The sequence below is a fragment of the Fundulus heteroclitus genome, chromosome 11 (genome assembly GCF_011125445.2).
Source record: "Fundulus heteroclitus isolate FHET01 chromosome 11, MU-UCD_Fhet_4.1, whole genome shotgun sequence".
Taxonomy (NCBI): Eukaryota; Metazoa; Chordata; class Actinopteri; order Cyprinodontiformes; family Fundulidae; genus Fundulus; species Fundulus heteroclitus.
In genome coordinates, this window is record NC_046371.1 from 11,398,111 (window position 1) to 11,422,632 (window position 24,522).

General features: G+C 39.3%; 2 protein-coding genes across 13 annotated transcripts in view; one reads left to right on the forward strand and one right to left on the reverse strand.

Annotated features, from left to right (window-relative positions):
- The first annotated feature begins 2,159 nt into the window (after positions 1-2,159).
- On the forward strand, positions 2,160-9,112 carry skp1 (S-phase kinase-associated protein 1). Its single transcript, XM_012881501.3, has 6 exons — positions 2,160-2,321; positions 4,105-4,204; positions 4,347-4,420; positions 5,809-5,952; positions 8,516-8,656; positions 8,783-9,112. Exons 2-6 carry the CDS (start codon positions 4,108-4,110, stop codon positions 8,816-8,818), a joined length of 492 nt encoding a protein of 163 aa, XP_012736955.1. The 5' UTR covers positions 2,160-2,321; positions 4,105-4,107; the 3' UTR covers positions 8,819-9,112.
- A 2,473-nt stretch (positions 9,113-11,585) lies between these two features.
- Positions 11,586-24,522, reverse strand: part of tcf7 (transcription factor 7) — an 87,385-nt gene continuing 74,448 nt past the window's right edge. For 8 of the 12 annotated variants that reach the window (XM_036142852.1, XM_036142851.1, XM_036142857.1 and 5 more), the window contains 3 exons: positions 19,073-19,121; positions 18,230-18,302; positions 11,586-14,642 (listed from right to left, as the gene is read on the reverse strand). In XM_036142852.1, coding sequence (XP_035998745.1) covers positions 14,261-14,642; positions 18,230-18,302; positions 19,073-19,121 — 504 coding nt within the window. In that variant the 3' untranslated portion in view covers positions 11,586-14,260. Of the gene's footprint in view, positions 14,667-18,229; positions 18,303-19,072; positions 19,122-24,522 lie in introns of all 12 variants that reach the window. The other 4 variants (XM_036142861.1, XM_036142862.1, XM_036142860.1 and 1 more) reach the window with 3 other exon arrangements.

Here is a 24,522-nt window from a genome sequence, read left to right on the forward strand (position 1 = left end):
AATGGCAAACATGTAAACAGCAAAGCTATTGGGTAATTTAAAGGGAATATGTCAATGCGTTTGCAACTTTTCTGTCCGGTTCTGTTAAGGTTTGTAAGTCACGTTAGCGTTAGTGTTGTACCTTTTCTCGTCCAAATTTGAGAAATTAGTTAAGTATAAAATAAAAAAAGAATGAAAGAAAGGAAAGAAAAGAAAAGAACAGACAAAAGGCATCTGAAATCAGCTAAAAGTCACCAAAGACTGGTAACAATTTAATCTGACACCTGACAATGTTTTTCTTTTGAGGGGCCATTTTATGACGTTTCAGTGGATAACAGAAAGGCAACCCTAAAGTTAAGTTCCTGTTTCTACCACACTTTTTATTTCCACTCAACTTTACAGTTACAGCACTTTAAACACTTCTGTAAAGCACTTTTTACTGGCTTCTCCACTGGTGACCTTTTTTTAAAAAAAAAAAAAAACTTCAACAAAATTATACTGGAAAAACTGTCACACTAACAGCCTTTTCCATTATGGTGTGGGCCAGGACAAAACATTTTAAAATCACAAATTCTTTTTTATCGGCTTTATGTCATATTTGTACTTTCTGAGAAGCTGAATTATAGTTTTAATCTGCAGATCAAAAATGAAAGAAATAATCTAAGAATGTCAGCCTGTGTAACAAATTACTGGCATAAATAGTATTTAACTGTATTTAGATGAAACCTGTTTGATAGCAAGATAATAAAACAAAAAAATAATTTATTCTGTCATGGCTTCTCCCCACCCGATTCAGGGGCCTCCCACAAATGCTTGAATCTAAACACAGACCATGTGTCTAAAATTCTTATATTGGATTTATTGAGAGCGAGAATAGTATTTCATTTGATTTGACGGCTTCAGAAGAGATACATTAAAACATTATTGTTTGTTTAGTAAGACTGGCGATCTGTCCAGGTGTACCCCGCCTCTCGCCCATTGAATGCTGGAGATAGGCACCTCCCGACCCCATGAGGGATAAGCGTGCATAGATAATGGATGGATATTCCAGCTAGAGTCGGCGATTTTTCTGGAAGTCTCCCCAAGTCCCTTTTTGAATAAATGTGCATTCACAAGACCGTCTCACCTGCTCTTTTGCTCTTAAGAGGGATTGCGTGAAAAAAAAATGGAGATAGACACCAGCACTCCTCGTGACCCACAATGGATAGACATGTTAGAAAATGGATGGACGGATGTTTGTTTAGTATCTAGATTTTATATTTTTAAAGTAATTGAAAATTTAACTTTGTAAAATTGTAATCCTCATCGTTTGATTGTTGTGTTACCATAGTGACAATCTGAAGCTACAAGTTTAATCTGTTGTTTGTGACACAGCTCGGGTTTCTTTCCCCCCTACAAATACATCGCAGCAAATAATGACCTAAAAATAAATACCCGATTGCTTTTAATCTCAGTCAATTAGATGTGGCCCCGCTCCCCTGGATCGATGTTGAAATGCATGTTTGATGGGGTCCCAAATTTAATTTCGCTTAAGGCCCCCATAAAACCTCGTGTTGGCCCTGGGCCCCTAAACAAACAACCCTCCGTCAAACATATTAGACTTAGACAGCTTTATTTGTCATTTTGTACGCACAAACTGCGTACAGAACGAAATTTCGTTTGCATGCAGCTTGAAAAATCCCAGTAAATTGCACAAAATTTCAGGATAAAGATGCAGAAGCGAATTATGTAAACAACTGAAATGTAAACAATGTAAATGGGAAATAGACAGTGTGCTAGTGGTTAGAGCAGCGCGCTTGCACTCAGAGAAGGTTGCAAGTACCTGGTTCGATTCCCAGCGTCTCCAGTCTGGGTCCCTGAGCAAAACCCCTAACCCCAGATTGCTACATTACAACGAAACAAATTTCGTTGTAATGTATGTTTCAATGACAATAAAGACGATATTACTATTACTATTCACGGTATCCAAGAGAGTATTATTAAAACCGTGAATGCGGTACAGAATATTGAATAAAACATAAAACAAGTGCTCTCATTAAGCCGTTTTTCACCCATGTGAATTGTTCCGTAAAATGCAGAAGGAAAATAAAGTGTGGGGGGATGAAATAAGAGCCTTGTGTGAATGATTGCCCAATAGTCCGGGTCAGAAGTGGGTTGAGTGAGCAGGCAGCGGCGCCCCTCCTTCCTTCCCTCCCTCCGCTCTGACAGCCGAGCCGCCAGCAGGACGCTTCCAGCAGGTTCATCCAGAGACTTCCAGCCGCCGTTGGTACCACCACACCTTTCGGGCATTTCTGCAGACTGCGAAAGAAATTCACAGCCCGACTTCTGTTTAAATATTTACGGTACGTAGCCTGACACGTGGACATTATAATGAAACTGTGTGTTTTTTTTTGTAATATAAAACGCCTCGGCATGGTGGCTAAGACGAGGCCTCACAGGTCGCTAAGAAAAGCTAGCCGCCTGGTTAGCCGACTGTTTGACCGTCAGGAGGATGTTTAGCCTCTTTGTAAACACACACGGAATATATGCTTTGTATTTTAGGCGTCAAATGGCAGCTGTAGTCAAGGTTTATCCACAGCGTTTATCCGTAAACAGGCTAATTCGTTAGCATTTCCGTTGTTTAGCTAGTGCACGTTAGCACGGACGGTTGGCTAATAACTTACTGCTGTAATTTCCAGCAATACTCCCGCAGTTACCCTAAAATAAAGCGTACAGCTGTACAGATTTACTTTAAGTTAGACATTAATGCAATAAACTATTGGTAGAAATACAAACGAGACGTTGTCAACGAGCTTTTTGCTCAGTTTTAGCCAACATTAGCTTGTTGTTTGCTAACCAACGGAAAACAGTAAATGCTAAGTTCCTGCTCAGTGTTTGGGATTTGATTTAATTAGGTTTTAGGACTGGGTTTAAAAAGAGAAATACAAAAAAAGAGAAAAGCAAGTATGGAAAATAGTAGTTTGTTGTGTTTGTGAAAAGAGCTGTATGTTGAAACACATCAAAGATAAATTAAAGCTTTTTTTTAATGGTTCCAATATCATGTATGTAGGTAGGTTAGAAATGATCGGTTGCTTCATCTTAACATCTAAGCCTGTCTGGGTTGATTGATGGCCTTCAATTTTTATTGAAACCTGAGAAAAGTTGTAGAATATTAAAATATCTAGATTGCCTTGAAACTTTCAGTCCTGTTAAATAGTAGAAAATAACAATTTTGTCACTTAATTGACTTTATTCAGCCAAAAGGTCAAGATTGTTACCATGGAATATTACATATGTTATTATTCAAAGCTGCAATGGAGAAAACTGCCATTTTATAAAAAAAATTGAATAAAAAGCAGTTCTCACAGAACTTTGTTTGAAAGCAAACATACTTATTTGACAGAATAATTCAAAACATAACTTCTGTTATTTCTTTATGATAATCACCTTTACAGTTGGTGTCAAATGTGTTTGAAGAGCATGTGTGTTCTGAAGGTCAACACATGGTGTGAAATCCCAATTATATTACCGTACTGTTTTTAGCGCTTTCACCATAGACCCCCCCCCCCCCCCCCCTTGCTGGGGTTTTAAAAGCATGAGTGAAGGTATCAAATCAGCATATTTCTGGAATATATGTTCTTGAAAACATTTCCTAACGGAGTATTTGGTTGAATAAGGAAATTCTGCTCCTGTGTAGATAAATAAAACTTGCTTTTGTCAAGCCACAAGTATGATGTTTTGCTTGGGCTATGTATTTTTTTTGTTGTTTTTAAAGTTACTATCTGGGAACCCACAGATACTTCACTCTCATTACAAAAAGGTCATCTTACTACTTTCTTCTCAGGTCAGGGTTTTAAACAGTACCTGTTTTTGGATCTACTTAAGATGACAACACTGTTTATTGGATGCAGAGTGATCGATTTCTAATTTAACAAATCCACGTTAGACCAGATGCACAAATAAAAACATAAACCTGTGGCCTTTACTACATTGTCTATTTAACACACAGATAATATTTCTTTTGTAACAAAGTAACATTGTAACATCTATGTTCGAAGAACTCTGGGAATTATTAAAAGGAATTTTTTACCCTGTTTGTAAGTTAATTAGTCAATTTTCTTTTAATCGCCTTGATTTGTCTTTCAGGCAATGCCCACGATAAAACTACAGAGCTCCGATGGGGAAATCTTTGAGGTGGACGTCGAGATAGCTAAACAGTCCGTCACCATCAAGACCATGTTAGAAGGTGATACAGTGAAACCATCACAAATTTCTTAGTTTCCTGGTTGCTTTGACTGGAAATAAGTTCCTTTTTTTTTTTCCCCACGGGTGTACCTTTTGATTAATTGTGAAGGGATTTCGCTTAATTCTGGTTTATGGTTTCACAGATTTGGGAATGGACGACGAGGGAGATGACGACCCAGTGCCCCTCCCTAATGTCAATGCTGCCATCCTAAAGAAGGTAGCGAACGCCCACCTCCATGTCTTCACTGCTCACCTTAAGCTAGCGCCGTGTGATATTAGAGTAACATATGATCGTGATATTCCAGTGACGATGTCGGTAACAAACGGTTTGCTCAGTCCTCCTCTTCCATCATCCCAATTTTTCCAGGACTGCCTGCGTGTTTTAGCACCATGGTCAGTAAGATCTGTATCAGCTGTGTTTACCGAGAGCAGAGAGACTCCGTCCAACTGGCCAGATATACTGCTGGCATGTGTAATCCTTGAAGATATTGTAGCTAGCGCAGCTTTAAATCAATTAAATGGTAAACGTGAAACTATGCAGCACGTTTTGGCTATTCTGACCCTTTTACACTAAAATTCACATTTAAATTGCAGCTGAGCCTAATGTGGGGCTCATATTAATGGTTACCCTCTCAATGAGAGCTACAGAGTCTCGCTGAAATGGACTACCCCAAAAGCTGTGGCGACAGGAAATGACTTGTTGACAATGTCGTGATGCAACAAAACTTAGGAGTTTAATGCAGCTTTGTTGGAAAAAGAAAAACCCCAGGGGTAAAAAAAAAAAAAAAAACAGTAGCAAATTAGAAATGGTATCCATTTTCCCAAGGTACTTTTTTCTTTTTTTAATCGCTGAAATGTTAAATGTCCAAGATATTTTCCGTTACCACTGCAAACCACATGTCCTAAACTTTTATAATTTTCCTTAATGCAACAAAGGCCTGGTCTGTTATCGTAAAACTAAAATCAAAGGACAGTATTTTCACTACCTTCAGCATATTTGATGTTGTAAACAAACAAATGCATTCGCATATCGGATGCTCGGAACACCCAGAAGTTGGACATGAACTCGCATCTTTTCAAATTCATATGGGAAACGAGGACACAAGTTATGACTTAGTCAAGTGAAATCTCTATAGTCAAGAAGAAAAAGCTCTCGGCTGCTCCGGTTGTTTTGCTCCTGCTTTCATTTTAATTATCTTTTAACTGTTTCTGTTCAGGAAGCATGAAAAATATCTCAACTGCTTACGATAATGATCTAGCAAATTAGTGTTAGGAAGGCAATAATCTTGGAAATTATCTTCCAAATGTCTTGCCTACACTCTTCAAACTCTGCACATCAGCGGATGGGGTACGGCTGTACCGACGCTCACACCTGAAACAGAGAACAGGTGTCCAAGACGCTAAACGTCCCATGGCGTTGGACGGTATCAGAACAAAACATCAATTTATCACAACAGCTGATTTAATCACAGGAGACATGTATGATGAGCCAGATATTCAGATATTTCTTTTCACGTATGCCTCTGTGTGTTTCTTTTAAAAGCAGAGCTCCTGTATATATGAGGCTGGGCTGCTTACAAATGTGCACGTGTTGTTTTCCTTCAGGTGATTCAGTGGTGTACTCATCACAAAGATGACCCCCCTCCTCCCGAGGACGACGAGAACAAGGAGAAGAGGACGGATGACATTCCAGTTTGGGACCAGGAGTTCCTCAAAGTGGACCAAGGCACTTTGTTTGAGCTCATTCTGGTAAAAACATGCAACATCTGCAATTAACTATTGCATGTCAGGCCCTAATACCTTACTGAATGTTATGCATGCTTGTAAGTTATTAATATTTCACTGTAGTGAACTCTGGAGGGCACATCCACTACGTACACAACAAGCCTCGCTGAGATTGTGGTTTTCTGCCATTAGAAATGAACGCTGAGGATAGTTGTTCCGGATCTCTTTCCTTTCGTTAAATAAAATAACAATTTCAAACAGAAATGTTACTTATTTTAAAGATTGAAGGGGGTTACTTTGTTTAAAAGGGACATTGTTCTTGAATTAACATGAGCACTTTATTGTCAATTATGAAAATGTGGCGGGTTTAATCATACAGGCTAATTTATATCCATAGTCCTCAGCAGGTTAAATGAGCTCTGATCCGGCACCCAAAGTGATTTGGAGAGCAGGGAAAGGGAAAACGGGCAAATCATGTGAGACGTAACCGAACAGCTAACCTACAGAGATGTTGGGAAATCGCTGAGGTTCCTCAAAGAGAAACATGAGCTGTTGTACCCCTCACCTCCCCACTCGTGTTTACAAGCACAAACTCAGGGAAGGTGGAAAGGTTAGTTTGGAGAAGTTGAACAAGAAAAGCTAACAGGGTCGTCTCGTCAGTAACTGAATTGACGTTTTTTTTTAACAGTAATTAATGAGGAATACACTGAAATTAACATTATTTTGAAATATATGATGCAGGTTCTCACTTTCTGATAACCTAGAGTAAAAAAAAGGTTTTCACAGTATGTACTTAAAACTCTAGAACAAGCGTATAACATGATCCAGTTACTTTATTTAAAACAGAAAAGCAACAATTGGTTCTACTGCTACAATAATAAAACTTGGATTTTTCTAACTATAATATTATTTATAGAAGGTATTTTGATAGAGAAGCTTTTCCACAAATATTTTCACTGTAGAACCGTGGAAAAAACTACCAAGGTGTTAACGAAAACATTTAAAACGAATTTGCAACTTGATTCAGTTTATTTTAAAACCAAAGCAGCAGTTAATACATTGTTGGGGCTAAAATGTATTATAGGTATAATGTTGTGTAAGAAATAGATTTATTGATAACACAGGTGAAAGAGCTCACAGTCAGCTGCTTCCATATACTCATGACATGAATAAAAAAACATCCTGCTAAAAACAGTAAATTCAGTAAAGCTGTTTTTCTAAGAGATTTGCGTAGTAGTGGAAGACTGAAGCAAAAATATCAAACACCTGCTGAATTTCGTGAAGCATTTACGTACTAATTACGCTAAATATCACTTTTGCTACCCTTGGAGGAACGTTGATGCTAATGTTAGCTAGATAATTAGCTTGGCTCAGTTCACCAGCTTAAACTCTGCTTAACTACTGCTTAGACTTTTTTTATTATGACGACTTTAGTTTCAAAAGAGCGTCACCTTGTTAAGAGTAAAGGGGAGTTGTACTGTAGTTTCCATGGCAACTACTTTCTAAGGAGCTGGCCGAATCTCGTTAACTCGAGAAATGAGTGGGCGGTGCCCCGAACCAGGGATGACTTACTCTGCTCCAAGCTCCGCCCACTCATAACCATCTCCCGCAATCACTCTGAAGTAGGGATGCAAATTACCGATTTATGAGTTAATCTAAAGTTGATTGATCTTCTTGGTCGACTAACGATTAATTGATAAGCTGCCATTTTCTTAAAAACCCTAGTTTTCTCTTGTATCAAGAGGGTCTTTCTATAGTTTTCCTTAATTTTTTTTTTTTTTACAATATGCTGAATTTCAAAAGGGCACATAATTATATCTTAAATTTATTGTGCCACCTGTATTAAATACTGACTGAATAAACAATTGTTTTTTTTTCACACATTATTAAATTTGGACATATTTATAAAATATATTCTATTATGTTATAGATTACTAAATACAGATAAATTGAATAAAATTTATGAAACACTAATAATTCCCACGAAAGACCTCACCATCAGCCGTTATTTGGCATCTGGTCTTTTTCTATCGTGTCACTATTTTTGCGTAATGCTTTCTGCTTTTCTGTCATCACATCCTCGCCTTCTGACCACATCAGAGAGTTTTGGTTGAGCTGCTAACTGTGCCCCGCCATGCAGCCCGGCCGAGAGATTACGCTGACAACTTGAGAAACTTTTTGAGTGTCTATATTTAAAATTTGAACCGCATAAAGAGCATTTTGCATCCTTGTCAATAAGCACAAAAGTAATCTAATACCGTACTTCCTTTGGACCCCTTCATGTTGCATCCGCCATTACTCTTTTCTCTTACCACTGCGGTTAGAATGACCGGCAAGCGCCCTCTGCTGGATGGCGGCCATACTACAACACTGAAAGAAGGTCCGTCTAAGCGGACGTTATCAGTTAATCGGATGGAACAAACTTTAATCTATTAATCGAAAATTAATCCCTACTCTGAAGCGCATTTATAAAACCTGGATATCAAAATAGAATTTAAAAAATGTTTTATGCTGAGGTATAGGATCTGTTCCCCCTATGTGCATCCCTTCACCGCCTCTCCTTGTGGTTATTCCTCTGTCTGTTTAGGCCGCTAACTATTTGGACATCAAAGGCCTCTTAGATGTCACCTGCAAGACAGTGGCCAACATGATCAAAGGCAAAACCCCAGAAGAGATCAGGAAGACTTTCAACATCAAAAATGATTTTACAGAGGAGGAAGAGGCCCAGGTACTCAATTCCACCTTTTTTTTTTTTTTTTTTTTTTTTTTAAGGATAACAAGATAAGGTCATTTTATTTGAGGCAAAAATGTTGTAAATCCCTGAAAGCTCATCTGCTGCTTGTTTTGTGCCCAGGTACGCAAAGAGAACCAGTGGTGTGAAGAAAAATAATGGGTGAATCCTGCCAACACTACCACACTGAAAAGGATTGTCCCTGCTTACTGGTTGCACTGGCGTTGTTCATACTTGTTAATATTTACTTTTAGGATATCGACAGCCACTTTGCTCTCTAGTTCCCCTTCATTTCCGTATCCCAGTAATAGCATGACCATTTTATCTTGCCTGTGTGGTGTCATTAATTCAAAGCTAACACGCTTATTACTGTTTTCACACTCATGTTGTGGAGCTACATAAAATATAGTCCTGTTTTCATGGCTTTGTACCCTTAAAAAGAAGAAAAAAAAATCCAGATTATCCTTGTCTTTAGTTGCTCTAGTTTTTTTTTTTTTGTTTGTTTTTTTACTGAAGGTTTTTCTTTTAGGCTCATTGATTTAAATAAAGTTACATTTTTGACAATGGAAAAACAAGGGTGAATGTTATTTTTGCTCTGCAAATGCATCGGTTTAGTTAACATGGAAGGCGACTTGTTAATAGGAAAAATGAAGTTTGAAGTGGCAAGATGTTTTGCGTTATCGCCTCCATCACAGCTTTAACTCAAAGTTAATTTGTGTATTTAAAAATTGGACTCTTTCAGTTTAGCTGTGATGCTGGTTATCCCCCCCCCTCCCCCGAGCTGGATAAACACACTGAAGGAGTTAATAAAACTTTTCAAATGCATGTGGTGTGGTCTTTCTGTTGGGGGTGTCACCAGCTTCCAGACTCTTACGTTTTCTCCCATTTTCTAAATATTTCTTCCATCCATCATCGACTTGTAACTCCATGTTGCATTTGCCTTTTGAGTTCACGGTCGTGTGCTCTCCTGGTGCTGAGAGGGAAGGAGATGGAGTGCTTTATCAATCACGTCTTCAAATGATGAATATTGATGAACTTTATCCTAGTTACAGAAGACCCTTTGTTGGAGTTCATCCTAAATTATCTTAGGTCCAGGTAAGGCTCAGCTAGACTGTGGAGAGATGGGACCAAAGAAGTTTATTAAGATATATATATCATTCAACAAGTATATTTCAGGTAATTGGACTTGAGATTCCTTTTATTTGGCAAAATAAAGTTAACCTGACTCGCACCAGGTGGATTTTGATCCGCCGTGTGAACAAAATCAAATGTTTTTACCGGGAAGCGCATCTGAATAGTGTTTTGGAGGAGTACGACCCTCACCAATAATAATAATAATACATTTTATTTCAAGCACCTTTCAAGGATGTAACTGAACTATCCCCTGCCTGGCTGGAACAACCATTTTGTCTTTACAAACATTGCTCTATATTCTGAATGTAAGGTCAGCATCTTGTATCCTGCTGTAACACCTCGTGAGTAACAAATGTAGAAGTTAGGTTAGTGCTCAACATCTCTGGAGGTTCCCAGGCCTTCACTCAGGTTCTCAATCATGCAAAGCCTGCCCCCTAGTGGCCATTCGAGGATCAGCGGGTGATGAATAAGAAATGAGGACAACAGTCTATACTTTGTTCCCATTTTGGCCAAAAGACTAATTTTACAATGGAAATCAGATGGGAACTCAGTGAAACTTTATGTACAGAGAGTTTAGGACCAGTCCTAAAATATCCGAAGGACGTCAGAGGGAACAATACTACAAAATTAACATAATTATATTGTTGATTCCCATTTAGGTTGTCTTATTCCCTCTTTCTTCTTTTTACTCTTTGTAAGTTACAAAACCTGTTATAAGGTATAACTGCATCGTTTTCCTTTCCTAGATAAATGGCAGATTTGCTTTTGTCTTTTTCTTACATTGTTTAAAAATATAAATTCCTCTAATTATTTATTGGTGGGGACAAATTCTTGTTTTTCCCAGATTGTCCAGACAGTCCAGGTCATTGTGTTATCTACTGGGGAAAGATAAAGTTAAATGGCAAGTTTCCTCCAGGGGTGTAGCGTCCCCGTCTTTCGATTTGCAAAATAAACATTTATTTCACAATGTACAATATATGGTCAGTTTGCAATTTTGTTTTGCAAATTTTTCTTTTCTGCCTTTTTAAGGGTTGATGTTTTTTCCCCCCCCAATTCTGCTTCATTTACAAAATCACACCGTTTTGTTTTTGCACTTCGCCGTTGCAACAAACTTTCATCCAGATGTGTAATTTATGATGCAAATCTGAAAGACAAAGGCAAATTCGCACAGGAAAAGCTTCCCTTTGTTGATAAGCTTTAATGAGATGTTGGTTTCATTCTACATTTGACACATACCAGCATTGACAAAAATATTAATACCTGGTTTAATTGCTTTATTGACCAGCAAACTCAGCTGATAATACCTATGGGCTATCTTAAAACCATGGGTTGAGTTATCTATCTATCTATATCTATCTATCTATCTATCTATCTATCTATCTATCTATCTATCTATATATATATATATATATATATATATATATATATATATATATATATATACACACACACACACAGAGAGACTGATAGTATAATAGTATAATAATTGAAAGCACAGCTCTTACCACACTTTCTTTGCCCCTTATTAGCTATGTTTCTATAAAATAACCTGTAGTTTTAGTGGAGATTTGTCCTAAAGTTAAACAGCTATATTTTACACATTATAAAACCTGACCTCTGTAGAAATCTTTGTAATAAATGCTTTATTTCTTTAATAATTTTTTTCCCTGGAGATTATAATTTAAATTGGGTTGAAAACATTTTAAAGTATGGACTTCTTACATAAAAATGTATAGAAACCCAATTTCTTTTTATTACCAACCATAGGCATTACAAAAATTGCAGCCATAAACAAGATATTCAAAACACTTTTAATAACATCAAACAAAAGCAAATACATCAAAGGGGTTCAAAGCATGAAGGTACAAAGACATCTTCCAGTTATTCCTGCCTCTGGCCTGAACGTCTCTACCACAAGAGCTCCATCTGGTGGAGAGGAATGGTACAACAGCTCAGCCTACACTCATTCCACAGTCAGAAGCTGAGATTGAAGCCGCGAGAAAACTGCAAAATGAAAACATTTTTGCTCGAAATGTAACATTACAGTTGGAACAAGCACAGACTGAGAACACAAAATATAGTTTGACGGCTTCTGCAGTAATACTGGACCGCAAGAAAAAAAAGAAAAGAAAAAAGAAGACAAAACATGATGCTTTTAGAAAAAAGTTGGAAACTATAATATTTTTTTTTAAAGCAATTTACTTTTTTATTCCATAAAAACATACAAAAGTTATTTATTATAATATAAAACTTTACAAGACAATGCAATATAATAGTACCCATTGGTCACAGATTAGTTTGCGGAGCTGCAGATAAGAAAAAAAAAAAAATCTTAACAAAGAAAACATATGACCTTAAAAATGACATGAGATGCATACTCACAAAAAAGTACAAAAAACAACAATATGTAAAAAAAAAATAACGGTTGAAGCTGGAGATTAGAAGCCTAAAAGTGCTAAAAGAAGTGGCTTGGGAGCCCGCTTTGCCTCCTCTGGAAATACCAACAAATGGTGAAATGGCTGCTAAAAAACAAGAACTAAGAATGCTTTCCCCCAAAAAATACGAGATCCTGCTGGTCAGCCTCCCAGGCTGTCGGCCATGGCCCCTCATCACATGATTGACAGGCGCAGGCGGGAAAACGGAAATATTTCAGCTGGAACCAAATCAGCTATCTTCATACATCTTTGTCCTCTAACAGATGAACGTGCTGTTGGTATTTTAAGAGCTTATTTGTGAATCAGTTTATTGACACTGAGCCCTAAAGGATACCAGGCTGCTGTGAGGAAAAAAAAAAAAACTGGATCACAACTGGAGGTGTTTGAGCTAAGACATGAAGATTACGTTGCCCAGAAAGTCTTTGTACTCCTTGAACCTTTTACATGTTTTGTCACATTCCACATTTTAATGTATTTATTCATATATGTGACAGACCTATACAAAACACAGATCAATTGTGAAAAGTGTGCTGAGCGTTTATCTCTGGACGTGTTAGACTCTGATAATCCTAAATAAAGTACAGCTGTCTTCAGAGGTCACTTAATTGCTAAATGGGATCCACCTGTATTTAATTTAATCTCAGTATTAATTAAGCAGATCTGTGGTTTGTTAGAGAACGTCCGAACAACAAGCAGCACCATTAAGACCCTGGGAGCACAGCAGACAGCTCAGAGAGAAAGCTGGGTTACTTTCTAAAACAGTTAAGGCTTAATCCTTCATCCGGCAATGGAAAGAGTATTTCACAACTGCAGACCTACCGAGTAATGGCCTAAAGTGACAGAGGTGTTAATATATCAGAGATGGAGCCCAGAGGAACATGATAACTCTAGAGGAGCTGCAGAGCCCCAGTTTAAGTGGGATAATCTGATGACAGGACAACTATTAGCCACATACCTTTTTATGGCACAGAAAGATACAGAAAGTCCCATTTAAAGTTTGGTACAAGCCAAACTCTGCAAAAATGAACCTTTCAGCCCACATCCTGAAAAGAAGAGGGAAACTAACACACTTTTCCCCACCGGGGAACATGATGGTGGCAGCAACATGCTGTGGGGAAGTTGGATGGAGCTACAATCCTGGAAGAAAACCCCCGGGGAAGACGGCTGGTGCTGGTAGGTGGCAAAATAATTTAATCTGGGCCAGAAATGTCAAATTATGGAAGCAAAAACAACCCTAAACATAAAGTCAGAGCTACAGTCCAACAGGGACGATAGTCTAGATTTAAATCCAATTGAAAATCCATGGCAAGACTTTAACACTGATATAGTAAATAAATCTGATCTACGTCCGATCTGATTGAGCTTCAGTTGTTTGACGATGAAGAACGGGCAGCGGTGTCAGTCTGTAGAGACACAAAGCTGCTAGAGACGTACCCTGAAAGCGTAATCGCAGCAGAACGTGGTTCTACAAGGTATCGACTGAATATAAAAGGTGCTGCAAACTTTTAAGAGAGTTTGTTTAAAAAAAAATCTTGTAAAGCATTTAGCTACCTTGCCCTAGGTTGTATTGTTGTGTTACATAAAATCCAAATAAAACAAACTGGAATTACAGTTGCGACATGAAAAAAAATGGGAAAAAGTTCAAGGTGTATGAATCTTCTGGATCGCCTGTATGGTGAAATAATAGCTATGTGCTGTTTGGAGGAGCTGAATCCTCTGGTGTACTCTTACCGGGTCATCTGCACCAAACATCTAACTTTGATTTAAACCAGAAATGTATCAAATGCATCGTTTCATCTTATTGGCTGATGCGTTAAAAACAAAAAAGGTGGTAAAGTAACATTACTTGTCCTGTCCGTATTGCCCCTGAACGTGTTGTTTCTAGTGTAGCTGCTGTGGACAAACGACACTTTTGGACTATCCAGGCTGAAGGAGAGGCGAAGGCCGGAGACCAGGAGGATGATCCTCGTGCTTTTTGGAGGAAGCCGAGGAGGAGGAGAGCAGTGAGGGCGACGTCAGCGGACCGCGGCGATCAGTGAGTCTCTGTTAGCACTTTAAGAGAAAGTCCTGCCACTTTGGCGGCGGACAGCGCCGTGCAGCAGAGCGCCTGCTTGCCGGACAGTTCCAGGTGCGTGTTGGGGGCGTGTTTGTCCGGGGGCTGACGGAAGTCCGCCCGCTTGCCGGCGGGCTGCTCCTGCGGGAAGCGTGTGTGTGAGCGCGTGTGCGAGGACAAGGGGAGGTGCGTGGACGGGGAGACTGGCGGCGGGGAGCAGCCCGGGGAAGGGGGCTGCTGCTGGTAGAGGCGGAGGCGCGAGGGAGAGGGGGAGGGGGGAGAGTCTATGGCACTTAGATCTGAAGAAGATGGGCTGGGGCAGCCTCCTCCTTGAAGGTAGCGAATGCACTTCTTTTTCCTCCTAGGAACAGTCAGAGAGAGTTATCTGTGAATAAAGTGTGGATGGGAGACGTCAGCAGGCTTCAGTGAAGGTGCAGCATTCACAATGAGGTCAATGAACATGGACACAATGAACAAAACAAGATGGCAATGACAACAACGTTTGCACCTGTAGCCTTTGTTTTAGTTCATGTTCTGGTACGAGTCCAGCTTTACCGGGATTTACAATAAAAAAGAATCAATATGGAGCGCCAAATGTGCAAAAATAGATAATCTATCTATCTATCTATCTATCTATCTATCTATCTATCTATCTATCTATCTATCTATCTATCTATCTATCTATCTATCTATCTATCTATCTATCTATCTATCTATCTATCTATCTATCTATCTATCTATCTATCTATCTATCTATCTATCTATCTGAAATTAAAGAATTAAAATGAGAAAATTCTAGAAAATGTGATTGTATTATAAATAACACTCCATTACTGAATAATTTCATGGTTACGGTTTTGCCGTGCACGATGACTTGATTTAAACGGTAACTATAGCTTGTCAAATGGAGCCCAGCTTCTGATTGGTTAATTAGCACAGCAGGGAAACTTTAGGCCTTAACCGTAGCGAGGCTATCCCTCCTGACTGATTTTTCATATCCTTAAGGTCCAAAGGCGCTATGATGCAAAATATAAATGGATAATTTTTAATGTTTACTTCAATGGCCCATTAAACAAGTAAAGTTGCATTTAAATACATAAATATTTCATAAAACATAGAATTAACTAAATATAGCAATATAATGTCCCATTGTGTTCTCAAAAGCTCATTATTATTTCACCTTGTAGAGTCTTGTGCTGATTTACATTGTCTGCCAACTTTACCCTTCAGTCAGTGGGTGGGACTAACACTTGTATTGTTATGATTAATTAAATATTATATATTAAATATAAACCAGGAACCATGAAATTATCAAATAAATTGAAAACTAATTGAAGATCTTGACTTGATCAACATTTTCATTTATTTCCACATTTTACTCTTTCATTAAATGTTAAATTTATGTATCTATTTATATATCATTAAAGTGTTTACATCTGAATCATAAGTTCTGGATTGTGGCAGTTTTGGCAATATTGCAAACTTTACTAAAGATTAGTCCTGGAACAGATTATTTGTTAAATCTATTTGGGATTTTATGAGATAAACCAACACAGGGCATCTCATACTTCGCTGTGGTTGTAATGTGAAAACGTGAACAAAAGTGAACTGGTTGGTGGATTATGAATCACGTTCAGACTGTTTTGGTGAACTGTGAACAGGAATCACATGACTCAGTTTGAACGCAACTTAGAACTGGTTCAGAGTCCTATCTTAATTTTGGATGTTACAGATACTGTCATCGTTTCAGGACAGCTATCTGGGTCTCTAAATGAATCCCTTAATAACAAGATTACTAATCCAACAGCTGCAGGTGTGTCTTAAAGAAAGGCGCCACAGGGGTTGCTCTGAGTAATATAATGCAAATAAGTGTTTTCCTGCTCTCAGCTAAACATATATATGAACCAACAGAGAGGCAGCAGTGACCCGCTGTGCTCTGTGAGGTGTTAGACTTTAAAGCAGACCTGCGTACCACCGCGTGCAGCATCAAAGCAGCTAACAGGATCCCATGATCATTACCAGAATATGATATGAGTCACCAGGTTTAACCGCAAGGAGAGGCGCTGGGCCATATTTAGACAGACCGAGGGAGAGCAAGGGAGCAACTCTTGCAATAGAAAGTGATTTCTAAATGTCAGAGTTCACCATCAAAAGCTGCTCGTCACCACATCGCAGGAATGGAGAAAGTTGAAAGCAGATGGGCATGAGAACGCTGTCGAGATGCAACGCTGCAGGGAGAGAGTGTGTGTGTGTGTGTGTGTGTGTGTGTGTGTGAAGCTGTGGTGATAAGGATTTGCTCAAACCGCATCCAGCCCCCTTTGTTCTCTCAAAGCGAAACACACACTCAGATTTCCATGACGTGATAGCGGGGAAGACGACGGGGCCGCTACAGTGCAGCGGTGGTGGAAGCTTTTCATGTCAGAACCACACAGATTCCTGACTCCTGCAGCCAAGCCGTGGACCACGGGGCGAATACTGTAAGTCCTGCTGTGACTAAAACGAAGCCCCTGCGGCTGCAGCGCGTCGTGTTGTTTCGGAGCCCCTTCTGCTTCGCTCACGCACGACGCAGAGAAGGTTGACTGAACGAGAGGCAGGTGGGAGCTGCAGCCCACTTGTGCCGCATGCCTCCAGAAGAGAAGGCGACGCTCCATGTGAAGTAAAACGTGATTTTTCAAAATGTCATTGGATGTGCCAGATGACATAAAAGCAACTCACAGGTTGCAAAGTTAAACGACGAAAAAAAACACCTAAGGGTCTGATTTGTGGTCATTACGTTGTTTATCAGTCCGGTTTTTGGACAGACGACGTGCAAAGAAAACGACCTTTTGTTGAACGTCTTCATAACACGCTAAGTCAGCTAAACGACGTGCGGCACATGATTTAAAATCATTAGATGCACACAGGTTCAGCCCTAAGATTAGCAATAAAGCTTCTGACCTCAGCTTGGAAACACACTCGCCAACACCATCTAGTGATAATGAGACAAGTTTTTGATAAGATTTATTTGCATTATACATCATCGTGGCACGTTTGTGCAGACTTTTGGGAAAAACAGCCATGTTTTTTTTTTTTTCTTGTAGTTTTCTCCTTTTACTTGCAGACATGTTCCCTAGTTGAACATGTCTGGGCTCTCCGACAGCTTTCAGACGGAGCGGCACTCCTAACCCCCATTAAAGCTTTTCCGGTCTTACTCGCTTGTGAAAGAAAAGATAATGCATTTGTATTTGTTGCTGTAGTATTTATCCCCAGAGACACGAATCTCTTTTTCTGAAATTTGTGTCCAAGATTGTCATTTATGTTTTATTCCAAGTTTTTTTTTTTTTTTTTTTGTTCCTTACTAACCTGAAAGCTAAACTCTTGGCATTTCTCACCAAACTCTTCTCTGTTTTTGTCTGGATCAGCAGGTGGTTAGTGACAGACAACATGCAGAGTGAACAATGTCTCTGAGACAGAGCTGCTCGTGAGGGAAGTTTAAAGTAACTTTTATAACGATACCTGCGCGGACGGGGCCTTGCAAAAGTATTCCCACGCCCAGAACCTTTTCACGATTTGTCACGTTGCAACTGAAGAGAAGCATCGCCACAACATAATGCTGCATGATGCTGATGATCGTGGGGAATTGAAACTTTTGCTTAAAAGTTTCCTTTGTGGCGGTCTGTCACATAAAATCCCCATAAAACACATTAAAGGTAGCAGCTGCATTGTGACAAACGTGAAAAAGCTCAGGGGATCAGGGTAAATCTACAGATCATAGGGTCAAATTTTGACAGCTAATCAGAGTGAGATGATAACCACCTCCACGGCAGCTCTGTCTTCTTAAAAAGGAAAAAAGCTTGATCATGATGATGCACAGGGGAGCAGATGATTAAACGTGAGAAGGATCTGGGAGGTTTAATGGGACGGCAGCATCCCGGCTGGATGGAAAACGGACGGACGTCGGGTACACACCTGCAAGGACCGCACCAGTCCGTTTGTTGGTTGAGGCCGAAGCGAGCGCGGCATTTCTTAGGAGAGCCCGGATCTGAGCGCACAATGCAACAGCATGCACACAAAACAGAGTAGGGAAAGGAAAAAAGGAGAGAAAAATATAATAAACATAGGAGCAAAGAAAGAAAGGAAAAAGTTAGAGGGTGACAAAATAAAAAAGGGGGGGGGGGATAAAGAGTTTGTCATGGCAGGAAAAAAAAAAAGCACCTTGGAAAAAGCCAAAACTGTTAGTAGCACAACGCGACACTGACAACCAGCAAAGTAACCAGCAGACACAGATGCAGCGCCGTTAATGTCACCCAGATAAGACGCTCTGAGAGAATAGAGCAAGGCAGCCGTGCCGTGGCGCTGTTAGTGCAAAATGCAAAGAAACAAACAAACAAAAAAAAGCCTTCATGTTCTGCGCAGTGAGCTGACATTTCACAGCTTTAGTTAACGAGCACATCATTTTTCTCCTTTAAAGCCTCCAGTGAGGAATTGTACCAATGTGCTGCACTTTTACAGGGCAAATAAGTAAAGAAAACCCAGAACCATAAAGACAAAGAGTCTGACAGAGACGATCGTCTTCGGTCTTCAACATCCGCACTCTGGGATGTGTGCGGACTTTTCTAATTCAGGTTACATGGAAAGGAGAGTGGGTGCGTGGTTTGACGTTAGAGACACATCCTGCCTCAAAGACCAAGCAGCGATGCAACGCCTCAGAGCGCCAACGCACGTTTGACTTTTCCCTCCATGTTCTGACACACGCAGCACTTGTGACCCTGGTCATTTGTCAGCAGAAAATACATTTCTGAGGATGTTTACCTGTGTTGGAGTCCTGCTGCTTCTCCCTTTTTCTCCTTTTCTTCTTGCCCTGTGGCAGAAACACACAGAAAAAAAAATGCCCCAGATATATCAAGTTAATTTTGTTTGTTTTCAGCTCAATGAAAATATCAGATTATGATCTTTTTTGTAAGAAAAAAACTACAGTTAAAATGCATCATGTGAACATGTATTCGAATTACTCATGAAAAGATAGCTGAAGGTTTTGTTATTAACCCCCCTTGGCATTTGTCATGTTTTGTTGCCTCACAACCTGGAATTAAAATAAATTGTTTGCCAGTTTGCACCATTTCATTTACAGAATATGGTAACTACTTAAAAAATGTGTTATTCGTCGTGCATAACTGAACCCCCTCACCCCCTAAAGTCAGTCAGTACTTTGTAGAGCGACTTTTTACAGCAATTACAGCTGAAAGTCACTTTTAATCACTATCTATTAGCTCGCCTCATCTTGCCACTGGGATCTTTACCCATTCCTCAAGGCTAAAATGCTCCAGCTTCTTCATGTTGGATGGTTTTAGCTTGTGAACAACGATTTTTCAAGTCACAGATTCTGAGTTGGACTGAAGTCTGGACTTTGACTAGGCCATTCCAACACGTGTCAATATTCCCCCTTAAACCACTGGAGTGTTGCTTTAGCTGTGTTTGGGGTCATTGTCCTGCTGGAAGGTGAACCTCTGTTCCAGCTTCAAATCACTGGCAGGCTAACAGGTTCTGCTCCAGAATATCCTTTTTATTTAGCACCATCCATCTTTCCCTCAATTCGGACCAGTTTCCCAGTCCCTGCTGAAGAGTGGCTGGAGTTTGATTTTAGTCTCATGTGACCAGAGAACCTTCCTCCATACATTTAGGAAGCTGCTTACGTGCCTTTTGGCAAACTCAAAATATGCCTTCTTATTTCTAACACTAAGTAATGGCTCTTTTCTGGTCACTCTTCCATGAAGCCCAGCTCTATGGAGCGCACGGCTTATTGTGATCCCATGGACAGATCCTCCAGTCTCTGCTGAGGAGCTCTGCAGCTCCTCCAGAGTTACCTTTTGGTCTCTGCTGGTCTCCAGGGGAGCATCAAAGATATATTTTTGGATATTTTTCTATAATGCCACCCTGACTTGTTCTTCTCAACAACTCTGTCCCTGACTTGTTTGGAGAGCTCTTTGGTCTTCATGGTAATTAGTGGTACTGCAGCCTCTGGGACCTTTCAGAAAAGGTGTGTTTATATTGATCATGTGACACTTGATCCTTCATTGCACCTGTGTGCAGGTCCATCCCATGAAATAAGATTTTTTTTTAAAAAAAACTTGAAATTATAGGTTTTAATGCAACAAAATGGGTAAAAAGCCAAGGGAGGGCAACACTTTAGCAAGGAACTGTAGCATTGCTGAAGTATTAAAACACTTTTAGGTAAATAAAAGATTTTTGTGCATAGCATGTTTCACACCAAAGCAAATTGCGTTCAGGGTCTTCAAACGTTTATGCAGCAGCAAAATCTTTGTTTTTAATCGTTGTCACTTTAAAGATATTTGGAAAATGTTTAATGTAGGTGATCAAGGGTCGACAAGGACCTTCACCATTACCCAGCACAAACCAAAAATCGTCTCCCAAGTTTGTGCTGCAAAGGTTTTTGTTTGCACAACTTTAAATTTGAAGATTTTCAAGTAGGTTATCTAAAGTATCCAAAGATTACTACTCCCCCACAAACTTCCGGCTGTTGCAACCAAAAGACACTTCCCACTATTATATTTTTCCAGTTTAAATGTAAAATTAAGTTGGCAAAAGTTTATAATTTTGGCACCTATACTAGATGTTTCAGTTCACTGTATTAAATTTGAAAAATGTAAGGGGGTGGTTAACTTTAACCAGGTAACTTACACAGATAAAAATAATAAAACAGAGTATATAAAAAAAAACAAGATTAAAGTAAAACATGAGCAAAATGACCATAAATGCAGGGTACAGATCATTTAAAATTAATACAATACATTTTTTTTTATATATATTTTGTCTAACCACAAACCTCAATGTTTATTTACTGGGATTCCATGTGAGAGACCAACACAAAGTAGAAGGAAAATAATAATAATAATCACCAAAAAAAATAAATGTGCTGTGGGTTAGGGGTGCACAATACAAGGAAAACAGGTGATTTGCTCTTAAATTGATAAATGTCATAATGGCAACATGGCTTGTGAAAAATTAAGAATAATTAAGTCTACATGGTTCCTGTTGTTTCTGCTTTTACTTTATCGCAAACACACAACACCCAGGTAGTTGATTCAGATAATGAAATAAACAAATTATTTTCTTTCTAACAACATTGCTCTATTATAAATAAAATATTTTAGCTGACAAACATGACAACAAATGTTACTGGCAGGCAGAACATTATAGATGCATTGTGCTCTGCTGCAGGACTGGGACAACAATACTGATGTAGCGCACACTGATACCACGATAAACAAGATAAAATTGTGAGACGTGTTGCGCAGCCCTAGCGAGGCAGAGTATTCAGCCCACCCTGACTTAACGGTTGACAGAACCACCCTTTTCTGCAGCTCCACCTGCAAGTCTTTGCACAACTAGACAAAGAAAATATCCCCTCGAACTGATTGGATGGACAGCATCCATGAACATCAGTATTTAAGTTTTATCACGGTTCCTTAACTAAATTGAATGTATGAATATGCTTAAATTATAAACAATTTTATTTGCATAAATGCTTAGGGTTGTTTTCCTGCTAAAGGGTGAACCTCTGCCCCACTGTGTCCTGTATTTAGCATCCATCTTCCCATCAACTCTGCGCTTCCCTGTGCTGCTGAAGAAACACATCCCCACACCATAATGCTTTTTTTTCCTGATGGGTACAAGTTTTTCACCACCTGTAGCGGTAAAAATCTAAATTTTAGTCTCATTTGGCCTGTCAACGTCGCCCCCAGGGACAAACTGGCTCTAATTCCTAATAAGGTGTCTTCTAAGGGCCAGAAAATAAATACATGCCACACTTTTCAAATATTTATGTGATTAATAAAATTCTAAAGCATGCTTTCTTTTCCTTTCCCTTCACTTTGTGTTGGTCCATCGTGTAAAATCAAAAAGCAAAACACTGAAGTTTGTTTTCCACAACAAAACAAGAAGACGTTTAAGGAGTATTAGTACATTTGCAAGGCGGGGTATAAATGTATAAACTTGCAGAAGTGTCGCTCCATTTTGAAATAAATAAAAGATACAACAAGCAACCAGATTGTTTTTTTTTTTTGCCATGAAGAAGCAAAACTAAAGAAAGAAAGAGAAACAAGAGAGTCTACTGCACCGCTTCAGTCACTACAACATAGATTCATGCAAAACTTGAAGTTTCCACAAGCGTTCTAAAATAAAAGCTTTTTTTTAGAACATCTCTGCTTTTTTTTTTTATCACTCAGAAAATAAATCGTGATATTTCTGCCCATGTTTCTCAGTGTCTGTAGGCCCGGGCTTCGCTGTCATGTATTAATAACTGCTGAGGTAAACATCAGAGCTCTTCACACAGATCTGCTGATGGTGAATCGAGGCCTCGTATTTGGGTGAGATGAAGGATGTGGGTAAAGGAATCTACCGCCTACGCCCCGACGTCTGCCCTCCACGCCTCGCTCTCAGCATCGTCTGTGTGGTTTACAACAATTCATCTTGCAAATGAAGCTCCTCTTGTGTGTAGGTGTGGGCGTGTGTGCATACAGCGGCGGGTATGGAGGTTTTTTAAGCATGCTCTCTGACTTGCAGGAGAAACCCTCTACACGTGTGGGGGTGAGATGCGGAGCTTCTCTTCATGTCGCGCTTCTAGGTCCAGTGACTGCAGGGGGAGGTTTCTCTCCGCACACATCAGGTTACACTTTAGTCCCAGACATGCATGCTCTCGGGTCAATAATCCACCAGATGTAATTCACCAGCAGCTCATGCATAACACGAGGGGATTTTTGAGTCTAGGAGTACAAATAATGTTCGTTTGGGTGGGATTTGGGCTTTTTTGTTCTAAAACCTGGACGCTAATGAGCATCATCTAATGCTCCTACTCTGAAAAACGTCATTAGTCAGCCCTCATTTCATTACATTTTTTTTCTGAGCTGACTTTTTTTGTAAATTTTAATCGGAAGTTAATCAGAAATTCTTCAGGCAAGTTTTGGCCTCTGATTTTGGGTGCTTTTTGGCTCATTTTCCATCCACGACCTGACCTTTTTTTAGGAACAATTTAACTGTTTGTGTGAAACCTGGAAAACATTTAAACCATAGTTTTAAACTCCTGCTCAGAAGAAACAGTTAAAATGAATAAGATTTGTAAACGATTGTTCATGCTTTTATTTTCTCTTGTTTAGACTAATTTTTATGTCCTAATAATAAAAAAAAGGTTGATTGTCTTCAGCTTGTAAAACTCTTAGCAGGAACAATAGTAAAAAACCCACATTACCCTGGTTCTCACCCATCTTCATTCATTACAAGAGGGTTAACGATACATTAAGAACACAAAATCTAGATAAGATGGTGCCTTGTAACAGATTATGTCCCCTGAATGAACCACAATAACTCTAGGCGACCTAGATAGTTTTTGTAAGAGTCATAAAACCAAATTTTCCCACAATCGATTGTGAGTCGAATACAGAAAACTATTTTAAACCATCGGTTGTCAAAGTGGGAGTGAAACTTCCCCAACGCTTTATTGTGCCTCTTACTTTTATAAAGAGATTTTATTCTTTTTGGAAACTGGCAAGCTAGTGAATTAAAAAATCAGTGCAGATTGAACACCAGGGGGTGCTAAAAACAAGGAGCTAATACGTTCCTTAAGGTGTTGTGAAGCAGTGGGGAACTTCAATGCAGATTCCCCAGATATTTCTTCCATAAAATGTTTTTTTTCTTCTTATTCTTCTATATTTCTGGGACAGAAGGTGTAAACCTGGTGGGGTGCAGTTAGGTAAGTGTGCTGTGAGGTGGGAGTTATTGGCTCGCTTTCTTAACTGCTTACAGTTCTGGTTTGTTTTCCTTTAATAGTTTTGTAATGTTATCCTTTTTGACAAAGCTTATAGTTAGAGTAGCTCATGTTACCCTGAGCTACCTCTATAGTTATGCTGCTATAGGTTTAGGCTACTGTAGGACATCAGGATCTATTTTTCTCACTCTACTGATTTCCACTGTTCTCCAGTTCTGCATTGCTTGTCGTCATTTCAGCTTTTAACTTTTTGTTCTCTCTCTTTTTCTCTTCATAGTAGGTTCACCTGGTCTGACGTTCTGTTAGCTGTGACATCATCGAGGGAAGACGGCACACCTGCTACTACCATCTAATGTAGAACAGATTACTAGATCAATGTGTGCTTCTGTGCTTGTTTGTCTCTCTTGTTGTGTCTCTGCTCTGTCTTCTGTAACCCCAGTCGCTTGAGGCAGATGACCGTTCATACTGAGCCCGGTTCTGC

What these genes read in the sequence shown, in the direction of transcription:
- skp1 (XM_012881501.3), top strand. Translation starts at nt 4,108, where the DNA reads ATGCCCACGATAAAACTACAGAGCTCCGATGGGGAAATCTTTGAGGTG. An exon ending in CTTTGTTTGAGCTCATTCTG is followed by an intron (nt 5,953 to 8,515) that starts GTAAAAACATGC and finishes CTGTCTGTTTAG; the next exon opens with GCCGCTAACTATTTGGACAT. An exon ending in CAGAGGAGGAAGAGGCCCAG is followed by an intron (nt 8,657 to 8,782) that starts GTACTCAATTCC and finishes TTTTGTGCCCAG; the next exon opens with GTACGCAAAGAGAACCAGTG.